At 37.1% G+C, this 17,758-nt stretch overlaps 1 protein-coding gene across 4 annotated transcripts in view; it reads right to left on the bottom strand.

The window, feature by feature from the left end:
- Positions 1-17,758, bottom strand: part of MAPRE2 (microtubule associated protein RP/EB family member 2) — a 166,896-nt gene that overhangs the window by 26,724 nt on the left and 122,414 nt on the right. For all 4 annotated transcript variants that reach the window (XM_032245332.1, XM_032245331.1, XM_032245330.1 and 1 more), the window contains one exon: positions 14,090-14,303. In XM_032245332.1, the coding sequence (XP_032101223.1) occupies positions 14,090-14,303 (214 nt within the window). The remainder of the gene's footprint in view (positions 1-14,089; positions 14,304-17,758) is intronic.

Below are 17,758 nucleotides of genomic sequence, written 5' to 3' on the forward strand. Positions count from 1 at the left end.
CAATAAGCAAGACCAGTGTTTGCGGTTGTTTTTTTGATGGTGGCCAGCCTGTTGTGCTCCATTAACACCATCCTATCCAGACTCTTCTGCTAAGAGAGACATGGTCTGAGGCCACAGGGCAGGCTGGAGCTCAGGGAAGGGAGAACTCCGAGGTGAGCCCCATGCTCGCCAGGCTCCTGGTCTAGGAATCTCTGCTTCTTTCAGCCAACTACTAAGTCAGAAACATGCATATTTATAGTAGCACAATTCACAATAGCAAAGATATGGAACCAACCTAAGTGCCCATCAACCAATGAATGGATAAAGAGAATGTGTTATAGAAACACCACGGAATATTACTCAGCCATAAAAAGGAACGAAATATGTTCTGCAGCAACTTGGATAGAGCTGGAGGCAATTATTCTAAGTGAAATAACTCAGGAATGAAAAATCAAATCGTGTATGTTCTCACTTCTAAATGGGAGCTAAGCTGTGAGGATGCATAAAAGTGATATGATAGCTCTGGGGATGGGGAAGGTTGGGAGGGGAGTGTGGTAAAAGATGACATTGGGTACAGTGTACACTGCACTAAAATGAATGGATGCACTAAAAATCTCAGAAGTCTCCATAAAAGGACTAATCCATGTAACCAAAAACCACCTGTACCACAAAACTATTGAAATAAATACTATTTCAAAAGGAAACATTTTCTGAGCTACTGTGTAGTGTACTAGCCTACTTTCTAAGTTACAGTGTAAGGGGCTTCTCACATGATGGAAATGACTGGAGAGTACTTCAAAAACAGCCACGTATTGACTGAGTACCACATCTTCCTTAATCCAAATGAATGCTGCAATGATTCAACTTAAACTCTTCAACTCAACAAGTATGACATGAGGACCTTCTATGGGCCAGGCAATGGGGGAACAATGATTGAACAAGGCAGAGGTGAGTTATAGTGTAGCTCACCCAACTCAAAAAAATTCCAGAAAATTCTACAAGTCAAAGCTGTTTTCGATTCCTGCCCAATATACTAAGTAACAAAAAAAAGTATCAATAATAAAGAAAAATCACAGGGATCCTATGATATTCTGCTTACGGTAACTAAGAATGAATGCTAAGTCACCATTTTGTGTGGCCTGACGAGGTTTACAATTAGGCTGAGAAGTAAAATCTGATATTGTACCTATGGAGAGAAAAGGAATGATCCATCAGATGAGCACACAGGATTTAGTTACAGAATTGATTAATATTTCAGCATGTATCAGGAGCAGCTATATAAGATGAATGACCCAATGCTGTTTTAGAAAGGGCTAGGATGGTCTGCTTCCCAGTGCAGGGAGGACAACAGTGAGATCCTAGCCCTCCTCTGCAGAGCCCTGTGTGAGGAACAGACTCTGTGTGCCCAAATACATGTCAATCACATCTATCCTTCAGACCATTTACATGAAGAGCTAATCGACCTGAAGGATTAAGAAATCAGAGAAGAGTAATTGTACTAAGCTAGGGCTCAATATTCCTGGCTTTTTTTTTTTTTTTTTTTTTTTTGAGATTGAGTCTTACTCTGTCACCAGGCTGGAGTGCAGTGGCATAATCTCGGCTTACTGCAATCTCTCCCTCCTAGGTTCAAGCGATTCCCCTGCCTCAGCCTCCTGAGTAGCTGGGACTACAGGTGTGCACCACCATGTCCAGCTATTTTATTTTATTTTGGTAGAGACAGAGTTTTACCATATTGGCCAGAATGGTGTGTCAACCTCCTGACCTCATGATCTGCCCACCTCAGCCTCCCAAAGTGCTGGGATTATAGGCATGTGCCACCATGCCCAGCTGAGGATGAAAGGAAATGTTTTTGAACATTTGAAAATCATGATTAAAAAAATGTCATTTCAATAGAACAGCATGTGTTCTGTTATCTCAAGCCTGAGTAACATTGCAGAGTTTTTTATGTCCTCCCCATACCATGTAATTTGCATTTGGTTGTGAAATTTACTGTGGTTCAGTACAGTGTGGGGAGGAGGTAAGAAGGGAAAACAAGACCATATCCATGACATCTGAGAGAGGCAATATAATATAATGATGTAAGAGCAGGGGCTCTGGAATCACAGAGTCAGGCTTTAAATCTTAAGTCCTCTCCTTCTAGTGCGTGACCATGGCAGGTTACTAAACCTCTCTGTGCCTCAATTTCCTCAACTTTAAAGTGGAGGATAATACTACAATCTTGTTTTTTAGAATTGCTGAATACATGTTAAGTTCTTAGGATGATAGCTGGCACTCAGTATGTGCTCAATAAATATTTACTAATATTACTGCTGACTCCTTCTATATTTTATTTTTTGAGACAGAGTTCCACTTTGTTGCCCAGGTTGGAGTGTAGTGGCATGAACATGGCTCATTGCAGCCTTGAACCCCAGGCTCAAGTGATCCTCCCACCTCAGCTTCCTGAGTAGCTGGGACTACAGGTGTATACCACTATGCCTGGCTAATTTTTATATTTTTTGTAGAGATGGGGTTTTGCCATGTGGACCAGGCTGCTCTCAAACTCCTGAGCTCAAGCAATCCTCTCACCTTGGTCTCCCAAACAGCTGGGATTACAGGCGTGAGCCACTGTGCCTGGCCTTCCTTCTACATTTTAAATGTTTTCATTTTCCTTAACTTTCACAAAAGATTCTATTCATATTAAGATTTGGATTCTGAGTTACATAGTAATAGTACCAAAACATTCTATAGGTTTTGCTCTTTAAGCTTTAAAAACACTCTAGTTTTTTTATTTTTTTTTAAACAAAGTACATACTTTGACCCAGAAAGCCAAAATAATTAAAAACTGCAAATTGAATTAGTAAATCACCTGTCAAAAATCTCAGCAAGTAAAGAAACCGGGATGGCAATGATAATGTACGGCTCTTCCTAGGAAGATGCCCTTGGGCTTTTCTACAGATACTGCCAAGAATTATTCCTATTTGAAACTCCAGAATTCTTCATAATTTTCTGCTCTCTCTGCTCAATATTTTAAACTCGGAAATATTTAGTGTTCTGGCAAGGCAGAGCACTGCTCATATTTTATGCTGTGGTTTTTATCATCATAAGAGGTAGGTGTTATGGTCTGAATGTTTGTGTCCTCCCCAAATCTAGACATTGAAAACTAATCCCCAACAAAATAGTATTAAAGAGGTGGTGCCTTTGGGAGGTAATTAGATTATGAGGGCAGACCCCTCATGAATGAGATCAGTGCCCTTTAAAAGAGGCCTAAGGGAGTTTGCCTCTTCCACCATCTGAGGAAACAGTGAGAAGGCACCATGTATGTGGACTGGGCTCTCACCAGACATTGAATCTGCTGGTGCCTTGGTCTTGGACTTCCCAGTCCCCAGAACTGTGAGAAATAAATTTCTGTGGTTTATACAAAGCTACCTAGTTTATGGCATTTTGTTATAGCAGCCTGAACAGACTAAAACAGTAGGGAAATGCACTTTCAGTTACTCTTTGAGGAGAAAAGTATCTAATGTCTAGCAGTGTCTCTTATACATCATATATATGTAACCAGAAGAACAAAACCACTGCTACCTCTCTTCTTCCAGGGTGTAGGAGATCTTCTATAATAATTTAATTAGAATATTTTGCAATCATTAGAATATTTCTTTCTATTTTCTCCAAGTCTTGATGTAGCTAAGGGAGTAGCCATTAAATGGTATGCAGCTTAGCAATGGGATAGTTTCTTAATATGAACAGGTCAAAAGAATGCAGTGCTGATATGAGGTAAGTGTTGGGTAAAAGAAAGTGTTCTTCTGGGTACAGTGGCTCACGCTTACAATCCCAGCAGTTTGGGAGGCTGAGGCGGGTGGATCACCTGAGGTCAGGAGTTTGAGACCAGCCTGACCAACATGGAAAAACGCTAAAATTACAAAATAAGCCAGGTATGGTGGTGCATGCCTGTAATCCCAGCTACTCAGGAGGCTGAGGCAGGAGAATCACTTGAACCCAGGGGGTGAAGGTTGCAGTGAGCTGAGATCGCGCCATTGCCCTCCAGCCTGGGCAACAACAGCAAAACCCTGTCTCAAAAGAAACAGTGTTCTTCATAACAATGAGCAGTACTGACATCTATATGAAGAGAAGTCTAATTATGGGGCTAGTAAGAAAAATGCATCTTTTCCTTGTATTATTACATGATCTCTAAAATTAATATTTGATCCTTAAAGACATATGTAAGGTACTTGGGCAGGAGGACATGTGGTTAAGTGACTGGGGACTATAAAACAGCAGTATCAAGCAGGCATCTACTAGTAAATTGTAAGAATAAACAGGCATAGCTCATCTTGATAGAGAGACCATCAAGGGACAAGAAGGGTACCTATGCCCACCCTACAGGGCTCTGGGAAGCCAAATGCCATCATAGACTGTCCTAAAGTGAATTTCTTAGAGTAAATAATGGCTTTAGGGGAAGACCAACATTTGTGGTTAAATTAAGGAGTTTTTCAAACTGCAAATGAAGATTTAGTGCATCTTCGCAATAATAAGGAAAAGGAAGTCTTGCATAAAGGCACAGGCCTGAGGCCAAGGTTAGATCCCCTTGAGTGGGCGTTAACTTCCTATGTTTTCCCTTGGACTCTAATTGAGTCAAGAGCCTGTTAAATCACAAACATCAACCCACTTTGCAGCAATATAACAAAATCTAGTCTTCAGAGCATTAAAATTCACAATAACTAAGACATAACCCAAAATTATCTGACATATAAGCAGCCAGGAAAATGTGAAATATTCTGAAAGGAAAATGGTGAGATGGCCAGAATAAGAATTAACAGACAAGAACTTTCAAAGTACTAACGTAAGTATGCTTAGTGAAGTAAAGAAAATACGCTCATAATGAATGAAAAGATAGGCAAACTCAGCAGAGAAAGAAAAAAGTAAACAGAAAAATACAATAGCTGAAATTTAAAAATGAAGACGTCTACAACAGTAGAATGGAGATGACAGAGGAAAGAGAGGGTGAACTTGAATTTACATCAACAGAAACCATCTAATCTAAAGAAGAGAGAAAATAAGTACTGGGAAGAAAATCAACTGTGCCTTAGGGACTTGTGGTATAATTTCAAAAGCTCTAACATATGGATAAATGAAGTTCCAGAAGGATAGGACAGAAAGAATGGAGCTGAAAAAAATATTTGAAAAAATAATGCTGAAAACTTTGCTAAGACATAAATTCACAGATTCAGGAAGCATAATGAACTCCAAAACAAGATGAATTCAAAGAGAACCATGATTAGGCACATCATAGTCGCACTATGAAAACTAAAGATAAAGAGAAAATTTTGACTGCACTCAGAGAAAAACTATGTGTTACATAGAGGGTAGAATGAGTATGCACTTCTTATCTTTGGAGGCCACATGCAGTGGAATAACTTCTTTAAAGTGCTTACAGGCAAAAAAATTAAACAAAAGCAAAAACAAAACCAGCTTAAATCCTTTATCAAGTGAAAATATTCTTTAAGAATGAAGGTAAAATAAAGACATTTACAGAAAAAGAAAACCTAAAAAAATTTTTGCCACTGGACCTGCATACACTACAAGAAACCCTAATGGAAGTCCTTCAGGCTAAAGAGAAATGAAACCAGTAAAGAATTTGGGTGTTCAGAAATGAAGAACATTGAAAATAGTAAAAATATGAAAAGAAAAGTTTTCTCTTAATTTCTTTATAATACATGTGTCTGTTTAAAGCATCACTAATAGAATATGTGAACCACGTAAAGTTTTCTAGTAGCTACATCAAAAAGGTAAAAAAAAAAAAAACTCCACTGATTTTAACATATGCAAAATATATACAACATATATGAAATATAATTTCTACATGTAATCAATACAAAAATTATTAGATGTTTTATATTCTCTTTCTCATACTAAGTCTTCTAAACTTACCAAGCATTTTATACACATAGCACATCTTAATGATGAATAAGCACATTTCTATTTCTAGATCCTTGAGGAATCACTTTACTGTATTTTCACAATGGTTGAACACAATTCAAGAGTTCAAAAGCCACTGTGTATTAGGCAGTGTAGGTTTAAAGCAAAAGTTATAACATTGTCTTGTGGGGTTCATAATGTATGTAAGTGTAATACATATGACAACTATAACAAAGAACAATGGGGAGAGGTGGTTGCAAGGTTTCCACATTTTACATAAAGGCGTACAGTATTAATTTTAAGCACAGTGCGAAAAAACAAGAATATATACTGTGATGCTTAGAACAACCCCTAAAAGACTAGTGCAAAGAGGTGTAGTTTAAAAGGTGATTAAGTAAATTAAAATAGAATTCTAAAAAAATATTTTAAAATCCAGAAGATGACAGGAAGGGAGAAACAAAACAAGAAACAGAGGGGACTAACAGTAAACAAATGATAATGTGGTAGATCTAAATCCAACCAAATCAATAATTACATAATTATATGAAATGTAAATGGGCTGGACACTCTAATTAAACAGAAGAGATTATCAGAATGAATAAAAAAGCAAGACCTGACAAGCTGTTGCACTTTAAATATAAAGACAAAGACAGATAGAAATTTAACTTATCATTGAGAAAGATGATGCCATGTAACAGTAAGCATAAGAAAGCTGGAGTAGCTACATTATTGTCAAATAAAATAGATTTCAAGGCAAAGAATTTTATCAAAGATAAAGAGGAACACTTCGTACAATAAAAAGGCCACAGTGCCCAAAGTAATTTATAGATTCAATGCTATTTCCATCAAACTATCATTGATATTCTTCACAGAATTAGAAAAAAAATTTTAAATTTCATATGAAATCAGAGACAATTATTAATTTTAAGCATACTGTGAAAAAAACAAGAATATATATTGTAATCCTTAGAGCAACCAAGACAATCCTAAGCAAAAAGAACAATGTTGGAGGCATCACATTCCCTGACTTAAGCTATACTACAAAGCTACAGTAATCAGAACAGCATGGTACTGGTACCAAAACAGACATATAGACCAATGGAACAGAACAGAGACCTCAGAAATAATAACACACATCTACAACCATCTGATCTTTTACAAACCTAACACAAACAAGCAATGGGGATAGAATCTCCTATTCAGTAAAGGTAATGGGAAAACTGGCTAGCCATATGCAGAAAACTGAAACTGGACCCCTTCCTTATACCTTATACAAATTTAACTCAAGATGGATCAAAGACTTAAATGTAAAACCCAACATCATAAAAACCCTAGAAGAAAACCTAGGCGATACCATTCAGGACATAGGCATGGCTAAAGACTTCAGGACAAAAATGCTAAAAGTAATTGCAACAAAAGCCAAAATTGGCAAATGGTGTCTAATTAAACTAAATGGCATCTGTAGCAAAAGAAACTATCATCAGAGTGAACAGGCAACCTACAGAATAGAACATTTTTGCAATCTACCCATCTGACTAAGGTCTAATATTCAGAATTTATAAGGAACTTAAACATATTTACAAGAAAAAAACAATCCCATCAAAAAGGGCAAAGGATATGAACAGACACTTCTCAAAAGAAGACATTTATGCAGCCAACAAACATATGAAGAAAAGAGAAATGCAAATCAAAACCACAATGAGATACCATCTCACGTCAGTTAGAATGGTGATTATTAAAAAGTCAGGAAACAATAGATGCTGGTGAGGCTGTAAAGAAATAGGAATGCTTTTACACTGTTGGTGGGAGTGTAAATTAGTTCAACCACTGTGAAAGACAGTATGGTGATTCCTCAAGGATCTAGAACCAGAAATGCCATTTGACCCAGCAATCCCATTACTGGGTATATTCCCAAAGGAATATAAATCATTATACTATAAAGACACATGTACACATATGTTTATTGCAGCATTATTTACAATAGCAAAGACATGGAATCAACCCAAATGCCCATCAATGATAGGCTGGATAAAGAAAATGTGGTACATATATGCCATGGAACACTATGCAGCCATAAAAAGGAATGAGATCACGTCCTTTTCAGGGACACAGATGAAGCTGGAAGCCATCATCCACAGCAAACTAACATTAGAAACAGAAAATCAAATACTGCATGTTCTCACTCATAAGCGGGAGTTGAACAATGAGAACACATGGACACAAGGAGGGGAACATCATATATTGGGACCTGTTTGAGGGTTGTGGATGGGAAGACAGAACTTAGAGGACTGGTGAATAAGTGCAGCAAACCACCATGGCACACATATACCTATGACAAATCTGTACATTCTGTACATGTATCTAGTTTTTTTTAGAAGAAAAAAAGGTCTATTCAATGGGATGACTTAACGCTTGTACATATGTATACATCTAGTAATAGAGCACTAAAATACCAGAAACAAAAATGGAGAGAATTAAAGGGAAAATAGACAATTCCATGATTAATGCTGGAAACTTTGACAGACTCTGCAGCAACTGTTAGAACTGGACAACAACCAAATCCACAAAGACATAGATCTGTTTACTCTGACACTGGTATTAGGTAAGGAAAAAAACATACACAGAAGATCTGAATAATATCATCAAACACTTTGATATAATTGATATTTCTAAAATACTATACAACCAACTACTGCAGAATACACATTCTTTTCAAGTGCATGTGGTCCATTGACCAAGAGAGAGTATATTCTGGGTCATAAAGCCAAGATCAGAACAAGGATAAAAAAATCATTCCTTACTGCTATTTTTAATGTTTCTCTTAAAAAGCAAAAAAAAAAAAAAAAAAAAAACCCAACAAAGTAATGCAATATTTATTTCCCAAAAGAAGGTGACAGGTAATGAGTACTTAGATGACAGGTGCTCAACAAATGCTCGTACATTGCTAAACAAATAAATGAATAAGCATGATTATACTTTAAAGTTGTATAAACAGCCTTAGAAAATCCAACATTAAGGGTAATTGAGAGTGAGAATATTCAAATATTCAACAATGTTCTTGTAAAAACACTTTAGAATTTATTCAAATCTACATTTAGGGGTTTAATTATGATTGTTCAAATACCTTATTCTATTATACTTAGGTTGCTTCCCTTTGAAACCACTTTTATAGCATTCCTATTAATCTGATTTTAAGGCTGAAACACTGAAGTCCCTAAGGAAAGCAGAAAGCTCAAACTCAATTTCCACAGCAACTCTAAATCTATTCATACTATATTTATATATGGGCATTTGATTTAAATACATGAATGTATGTGAATCTGCAATGTGTCTAAGCTGTCGTTGCCATAGAAACTAAATAACTTTGAATTTCCTTTTATGTTTAGTAAGTGTTCACACATAAAAACTGATCCCCACAGACAGCTATCTTGAGTTGCAGATATGGCTCACAGTAATAAATTTACAAACATCATGATTCACAATGATGCACATACTTATATATCTATCATTATGAAAATGTGTGTTTTAATACATGCCCCTGGTTGGTAGATCAAAACCAATTCAAGATGCAACTCCTCAGAATGTAGACAATAAAACTTACCAGGCAGCCATTTACCCTTAGGTGACAGCCAGGGCTTATGCAGTAAGCTTGTTATAGTAAAGTCACCCAACTACACACAGAGAAGCCACAGCCAAACTATTCTAAGGCTTCTCTGAATCCATAAAGAAAAAGCTTTTATCTGTATTAAAATGGTTGAAAAATCTAGCATATTCTTACAAACACAGAATACACCAAGTATATTGAATGCATCTATTTTACACATAAGCAATCTCTGGTACATACTTACATAGGTAGTCTGCACAATTTTTTTCTTGCTAATGTAGACAGAGTCCTTTCTTAATTATCATCATGGTGGCAATCTACTCCAGGATCAATTTTTCCATTCTAATCTGGTCCCTTTGTCATACAAAACATTTGGGGACTGCCACTTACTGCTCTTACTGCATAATAGGACAGGCAAGCTAATATTAATATTGGTCTAAGGAAATTTTGGGGGAGAGATAAATCCACTAAAAATAAATCAAGTATTTCAAACTCAAAAAAAATAATTAAGGGCCATCACCTGTTTTTGATTATACCAGCTACAGATTGTGTCCACTAATGCAGATAAGCAAGAAATGACCAAGACTTAGAGATGGGAACAGAAATTACTGCTAAATGTTAGTGACCTGGCATCACTGTGAGATAAGTGTGATACAGATATGTGAATTTTCCAGACAGCTGACCATCACCTTCCATTTGCTCTGTATTTCAGATGAACAAAACCAGACTTATATATAAAGAGAACGGTGAATGGCTTTGAGTGACTCCCAGAAACAGGGATGCCAGTTTAGATAATGTAAAAACAGAGGTCATGAGGGAAATGATCAATATGACAATTCTAAGAATTGTAAGGGACCTATGAGAATATTGATGGCTGCTTGCTGGTATCATAAATATACTAAAGACTACAGAGAGGCAATGGAACAATTTGATCTTGTAATAAAGATCCCAGGCTACTATGAGGCTCTTTAGTAAGTTTTTTTTTTTTTTTTTTTTTTTTTTTTTTTTTTTTTTTTTTTTTTTTAAACTGAGGTTTGTACTTTCTATTGATACCTGTATATTCCTTGTCCTCATGAGCTATATGCTAAGAAATCACTTCCGCATCTTTATTACAATTACGTCTAAATTAAGAAAGAGCAAACACACTCTGGATAAGTACCCTAGAAACTCTCATGAATGAAGAATAAAGTGCTTACATTTTACAGCACAGATTTTACAACACCCATTCTGACTCTTAGAAGACATTTTGGCTTACAGTATCTTGGCTGTATTCCCAATAACTGGATACATGACTTCTAGAAAAAAAGAGGTCTTAATGCATTTATAGGAGACTTTCTCCTATCATGGCCTTTAATAATAACAACACTCTATATGTGATAAACCCCCAGCATAGTTTTACTACCCACAATGCCCAAAAGTCAGAACATATTTTATTAAAAAGGGAATGACTGGTTTGACTTCTGAAAATATCATTTCTCCCTGATTGACCAATAAGATAAACATGGTCAAGGTATCAGGAATATGGTTTCAGAAAATTACTGCCTTCCAGAATATTAAAAATCGAATGTATTATCGGTTGACTTTAACGGGTTTCCTGAGCTCTGTCACCTGAGAGGTTAAGCTCTAGAGAATATACAGTTCTCTTTCAGGTTCATGGTCATTCTATCAAAATGGCACAAGTTTCTCTGTGGCTTTTGTGAAAGACAGATGAGGGAATTCCTAGAAAATGAGGCCAATGTAGCATAGTAACAGTGCTGTTTGCGGGTGGAGTAGTCTTGGTGCCAATGGGAAAAAAAATTAAGGACACCTTATGATTGTGGAAGAAAATATTCTGACGTCTGTCCAATCTCACTACTGAACACCTGAAAAAATGGAAGTTGAATTTTGAGTTCAGTTTATCTATCATTCACTGCTACAGAAAATGACATTAAGATGAGAAACATCAGATACCCCTGATTTTCTTACCTTTTTGTCCTCCCACCCCATGTGCTGCCTGAATTCCAGACTTTGGAGTGGGCACAACATCCCCCTTTTCTGCACTCCAGCTCCTAGACTGATGAAAACCACTGACAAAAGGTGAAGGCCAATCTGATCTGCCATCAATGTTTGCTTCACAAACTCTTTCTTACTTTTCTACCAGCCTCCCCTATCGTCCTATCGCTTTGGCTCCATGAAAATAAATATCCTCTCTTTTCCTTTCTAATCCTCCATCTATGCTCTTGACATCTTATCTTGTCCCTCCAGCTTCAGCATCATACTCCAATTTCCCCTTTTTCCTATTTACAATTACTCTTTCACCACTGACACTTCTCCCATTTTACAAACCTGCATATATTACCTTATCCTATAACCAAACAAGAACAGTTAAAAAAGAATACCATTTTCCTTCTGTCTTATTTCCTGAAGCTACGATCACTCTTTTCCCTACACAAACCAAATGTTTTTATTTTCCTCCATTTTTTCCTGGCACATTTGTTAAAGGTTGAATCTACTCTTACTGCCTCCACTTCCACAAGCCCTTGTTAAGTTGCTGCAATCTAGGACTATGCCTTCGGCATTTTAATGGACCAATTCTCTAAGAGACTATTAATTGCCTCCTAGAAGTCAGACTTTGGCCTAATTTTTCAGGCATCATCCTATTTGATATCACCACAATTAACATCTGGCACTGTTGGTGACCCCTCTTTCTAGAAGTTTCCTAGTGTTTTTGTTCTCTGATGCTGAGATCTCCTGGTTTTCTTCCTGATGTTCCTCTTTTTTGCAGCTGCTTCTTCTTCCTCCTCCCCATTAAATGTATGTATTTCCAAAGATCTGTGCTTAGTTTTCTTTATTCTATATAGGCTCACCCATTCCATGGCTCCAAAGTTCGATCTTTCCACTGTCTCAATTTCCTTCCTCCAACTTTTTCTTCAAACCATTCCTGGTTCTACCATTCTACTGAATGGAGAAATCATTCGAGTTGAGAAATCTAATCAACTCTTTCAGGCCTCATTTGACATGACTTCTCAGAAGATGTGGACATTGTTGACCATTATGCTCCCTACCTTCTGCTTCCCTGGTTTCCTTCATTCTTTCTGGCACCTTCCTTGCTTCCTATGCAAGCCCTTCCTCTTCTACTCAACCAGTAAACATCCAACTTTTTCAAGGCACTCTACCCTTTATCACTCAGTATTTGCGTCTAGCTTCCATTACATCAAAATATGGAAGAATCACAAATGTTTACCTTTAGCCTATAACTCCTTTGAGTTCCAGATGCACATGTGGCACCACCCCCAACACAAGAATTGCCTATGTAGATCATCCTCTTAGATGTCACAAAGGAATCTCAAACTTAGTATGTTCAGAACAAACTGACGATATCTTCCCAAATCTGGTTCTCAAACCCCAAATCCTTCCAGTTGTACAAGAAGTCAGGTTTGACATCTTCTCTTTTATCCCAGGATTCAGCCATTACCAACATCCATCCTATTTTACCTTCTAAATATCTCCCAGAGTTGTTCATTCCTCTTCATCTACATGGCTACTATTTCAATGCAGATGAAGAATTCATCTAATTCATATTAATGAGTATAAGTATTAATCTGTTATCCTTAAACATAGTTTAAACATATTTTTAAATATTTAAAAAAATTTCAAAAAGTAATACCAGTTTTCCAATGGTTTCAGTCTGCCTGGAATATAGCCATAAATTCAGAAATAGGATGATAAAACGCTGCTTAACAGTGAGCAAAACTGATTTCAAAGCTATTACCACCTATGTAGTCCTGTTAACCATTTCTACTCCACTCTGATTGCAGTTTTGGCATAAATAAATTTGTTTTATTTACAAAATTAAGGTTACTGATTTAATAAATTTGAACACTGGGTTCCATATTTGAGATGAAAACATGATTTTGGATGATTTCATGTTTAACTGTCCAGTACCTAACTTGTGTTTATAATAATGACCCAATTTTATAAGAACACATTCTGCTTGGTAAAGTCTGCTGTTTATGGCAAGGATGTTCACAATATATTTTTGAAAGTTTTTTTTTATCCACAAAAGTTTTAATGTTCCAGAGATTCTTCCTCAATGACTTCACTTTTGGACAAAGCTGGATAAATAGGGTATTGCTGAATGTTACTGCATAAAAATTGCCACTGCCTACAGAGGAGGTAGGATGTACAGTTCATGAATTTCCTTTGAAGGGTTGGAGACGACGATCCATATTTAACAGCATAATTCAGTTCATATTCTGGTTTGTACTGCCAGCAATTAAGCAGCACAAATATTTCAGCCAAAGTTTAAACAGCCTATTTGAAACTTCTCAAAAAACTAAAAGGAAAAAGGAAATCTATCTTAGGGCATTATTTTCACTTCCCACTTCAGTGATAAAAATAATGCAAATAGCTCTGCCTTTTTAATAGTTTACATGAAGATGCTTAGACTAATGACAAATGGGTCACGGGAAGATAAATGTGGTGAAACAGACAACAGTAGAAACCATCTAAAGGCATAAAAATATTGACTGCTGGGAAGAATCAATCAGAAACACACAAACAGAAAATGGCACAGAAGGGTCTGAGCCATTTTCTAGGATGAAAGTGACTTCTGCGATCTCATTGTGACAATACCTGCTGTGGGAGAGTTTGCATGGTGAGACTTTTTTGGCAGGTTGAAGATCTGTTCACCAGGGTCAGGGGGAGGAATTGCATCTTGCCCTTGTCGTGCCTCTACGGGATCATACTCCTTCCCATCGTAGTTAGCATCATAGAATTTCTTAAACCACTGAATAAAATCCAGGTTGTCCTGGAAACGTCCTTTCACTAGCTTCTCCACTGGAATTACCTGAAATAGAAAATCACTATGTGAGTTACAAACCTCAGGTTTGTTTACATTTAACACAACTGAAATGTTCCCTAAATATAACTATTTCCTACATGGCTGCAATCACGACCACCGATCCCTTCCCTAACTTATCAGCCAGCTGTATTCTGAAATACAATTTTTCATCATATTAAAGAAGAAGGTTCAGCAATCCCACTGCTGAACAGTATCTGAGAAAGATATCTGCACTTGTAATCAGTATCTGAGAAAGATATCTGCACTTGTAAGTTTGTGGCAGCACTGTTTATAGTAGCTAAGATTTGGAAGCAGCCTAAGTGTCCATCAACAGATGAATGGATAAAGAAAACGCAGTACATATACACAATGGATCACTATTCAGTCATAAAAAAGAATGAGACCCAGTCATTTGCAACAACATGGATGGAACTGGAGATCATTATGCTAAGTGAAATAAGCCAGGCATGGAAATACAAACATCACATGTTTTCACTTATTTGTGGGATCTAAAAATTAATTCATGGACATGGAGAGTAGAAGGATGGTTACCAGAGAGGGAGAAGGGGGAGCTGGGGACGGTGACTGGGTACAAAAAAATTAGAAAGAATGAATAAAACCTACTATTTGATAGCAGAACAGGGTGACTACAGTCAATAACAACTTAATTATACATTTAAAAATAAAAGAGTGTAACTGGATTGTTTGTAATTCAAAGGAAAAATGCTTGAGGGAATGGATAACCAATTCTCCATGATGTGCTTCTTTCACATTGCATGCCTGTATCAAAACACCTTATGCACCCCATAAATATATACACCTACTATATACACACAAAAATTAAAAATAAAAAAAGGAACTAAACCAAAACATCATTGTTGGTTTTCTTGGAATATTTAGTACTTCTGAACAAGCCAGACAAAAGGAATATTCTTAGTTGTCAAGAAGGGCTGGTCCCACTCATAGTACATTTATTGTCAAAACATATCTCCAGAAAAACAGAGGCATGGGATTTGTGCTATTTCAAGACTGATAAGCTTTTTAAATGTCTTTGTAATATGTAGCCCGGTTGTGTTGGGATAAACTCTTATAAAGATAATAGTTACTAAAGAGGGTGGATGAGTAAGATTTAAATCAATAAAAACAGACACTGATCTAATGGTTCATACAAAACAAACTGAGCTTTCCCAGAGCTTATTTCCAATATAGTGAGAGAAGTATGAAAACAACTAATCACAGTACCAGCCCCAGTAATTCATGATGAAAAGAAATGGAGGTGGATAAAGGGGATCATAGAAGACACTCTGGAAGAGGAGGTACACAGCGTTCACATCACCTTCCAAGGCAAATCTTAGCTCTTCATGTAGTAACATTTCCTACTCTAACCTAAAGAGTTAACTAGTACTCCCTATGGAGGTCTTACAGGTATCTTCAGAATTATGACAAGGACAAAATATGGCTTATGGCTTAGCTTCAATTCACCATTTTTGTTTGATTTTGCTTTTGTTTGGGACAGGGTCTCACTCTGTCACCCAGACTGGAGTGCAGTGGTGAGATCTTGGCTCACTGCAGCCTCCACCTCCCAGGCTCAAGCCTGGGAGAAGCTGGGATTACAGGTGTGTGCCACTACTGCATAGCTATTTTTTTTTTTTTTTTTGTATTTTTAGTGTAGATGGGGTTTCATCATGTTGGCCAGGCTGGTCTCAAACTCCTGACCGTAAATGATCCCCCCACCTTGGCCTCCCAAAGTGCTGGGATTACAAGCATGAGCCACGGTGCCTGGCCTCTAATTCACCATTTTTAAAAACTTTTATTTTAGGTTCAGGGGTACATATGCAGGCAAGTTATAGGTAAACTCATATCACAGGTGTTTGTTGTACAGATTATTTCATGGCCCAGGTATTAAACCTAGTACCCAGTAGTTGTTTTTCCTGATCTGCTCCCTCCTCTCACCCTGCATCCCACACCAGGCCCCACTGTCTGTTGTTCCTCTCTTTGTGTCCATGTGTTCTCAGCATTTGGCTCCCACTTATAAGTAAGAACATGTGGTACTAGTTTCTGTCCCTGCATTAGTCTGCTAAGGATAATGGCCTCCAGCTCCATCTGTGTTCCCACAAAAGACTGGAATCTCATTCTTTTTTATGGCTGCCTAGTATTTCATGATGTATAGGAATCACATTTTCTTTATCCAATCTGTCACTGATGGACATTTAGGTTGATTCCATATCTTTTGTGATTAGTGCTACCATAAACATTCACATGGCAGAATGATTTTTATTCCTTTGGGTATATACCCAATAATAGGATTGCTGGGTCGAATGGTAGTTCTGTTTTTAGCTCTTTGAGGAATCGCCACATTGCTTTCCACAATGAACTAATTTATACTACTATCAACAGCGTATAAGCATTTCCCTTTCTCCACAACCTCACCATCGTCTGTTATTTTTTGACTTTGTAGTAATACCATTCTGACTGGTGTAATTCACTATTTTCTGAAAGAAAATGGAAATGTATCTAGCTATATGAATTATATTATCACTGGATTCTTACCTTTAACATCTTCAGGTGGGAATACTAGCTGAATGTGAATCATGAGATAGTTGCAAAGCTAGAGTGTGAGTCAGATTGTGTGAGTGTCTGAATGTGTTTGAGCGTGTGAGCATGTGATTCAGACAAGCACACAGCTCACAGCTTTGCTATGTGACAATATGAATAGAAGCTATAGAAATTAAACTTTCAACAAGGCTTTGCCACTATGGGAGCTATGTATCATTGATATCCTAAAATTATCAATAGGACCACTTTAAAAAATGTAGAAAGAGCTTACATATCAATGAAAACTTGGAAGAGAAAAGCAATTGAAGCATGCATTAAACTAAATAATTAGCAATAAATTTTGCAAAAATGTTTTTTATGCAGCTAAAATAGAAACTAAACCAAATACAGAGCAAAATAAAGAGAAGCAATTTTTTGGAAGAGGCCATATTTTTCATGAAGATTCTTCTGGTAATAGGATTTGGTGGTGATATTTTGCTCTTCTCTCACTTCCCCAAACTTCAGTGAAGGCTGCTTACAAGGCAGAATTCCTGCCACATGTGTACTCAATTGTTTTAAATTTTTTATTTTTTATTTTAGAGACAGAGTCTAATTCTGTTGCCCAGGCTGGAGTGCAGTAGTGAGATCATACCTCACTGCAGCCTCTAACTCCTGGGCTCAAGAAATTCTCCTGCCTCAGCCTCCTGAGTAGCTGAGGCTACATGTATGTGCCACTGAACCTGGTAATTAAAAAAAAATTTGTAGAGATGGGGTCTTGCAATGTTGACCAGGCTGGTCTGGAACTCCTGGCCTCAGGTAATCCTCCCACCTTGGCCTCCCAATGTGCTGGGATTACAGGTGTGAGCCACTGTGCTCAGCCTCAATTGACTTTTAATTGTGTTATTTAATCACTTTTATGTCTTCTG

The sequence above is a fragment of the Sapajus apella genome, unplaced genomic scaffold (assembly GCF_009761245.1).
Source record: "Sapajus apella isolate SASKATOON/1434 unplaced genomic scaffold, GSC_monkey_1.0 scaffold57, whole genome shotgun sequence".
NCBI lineage: Eukaryota > Metazoa > Chordata > Mammalia > Primates > Cebidae > Sapajus > Sapajus apella.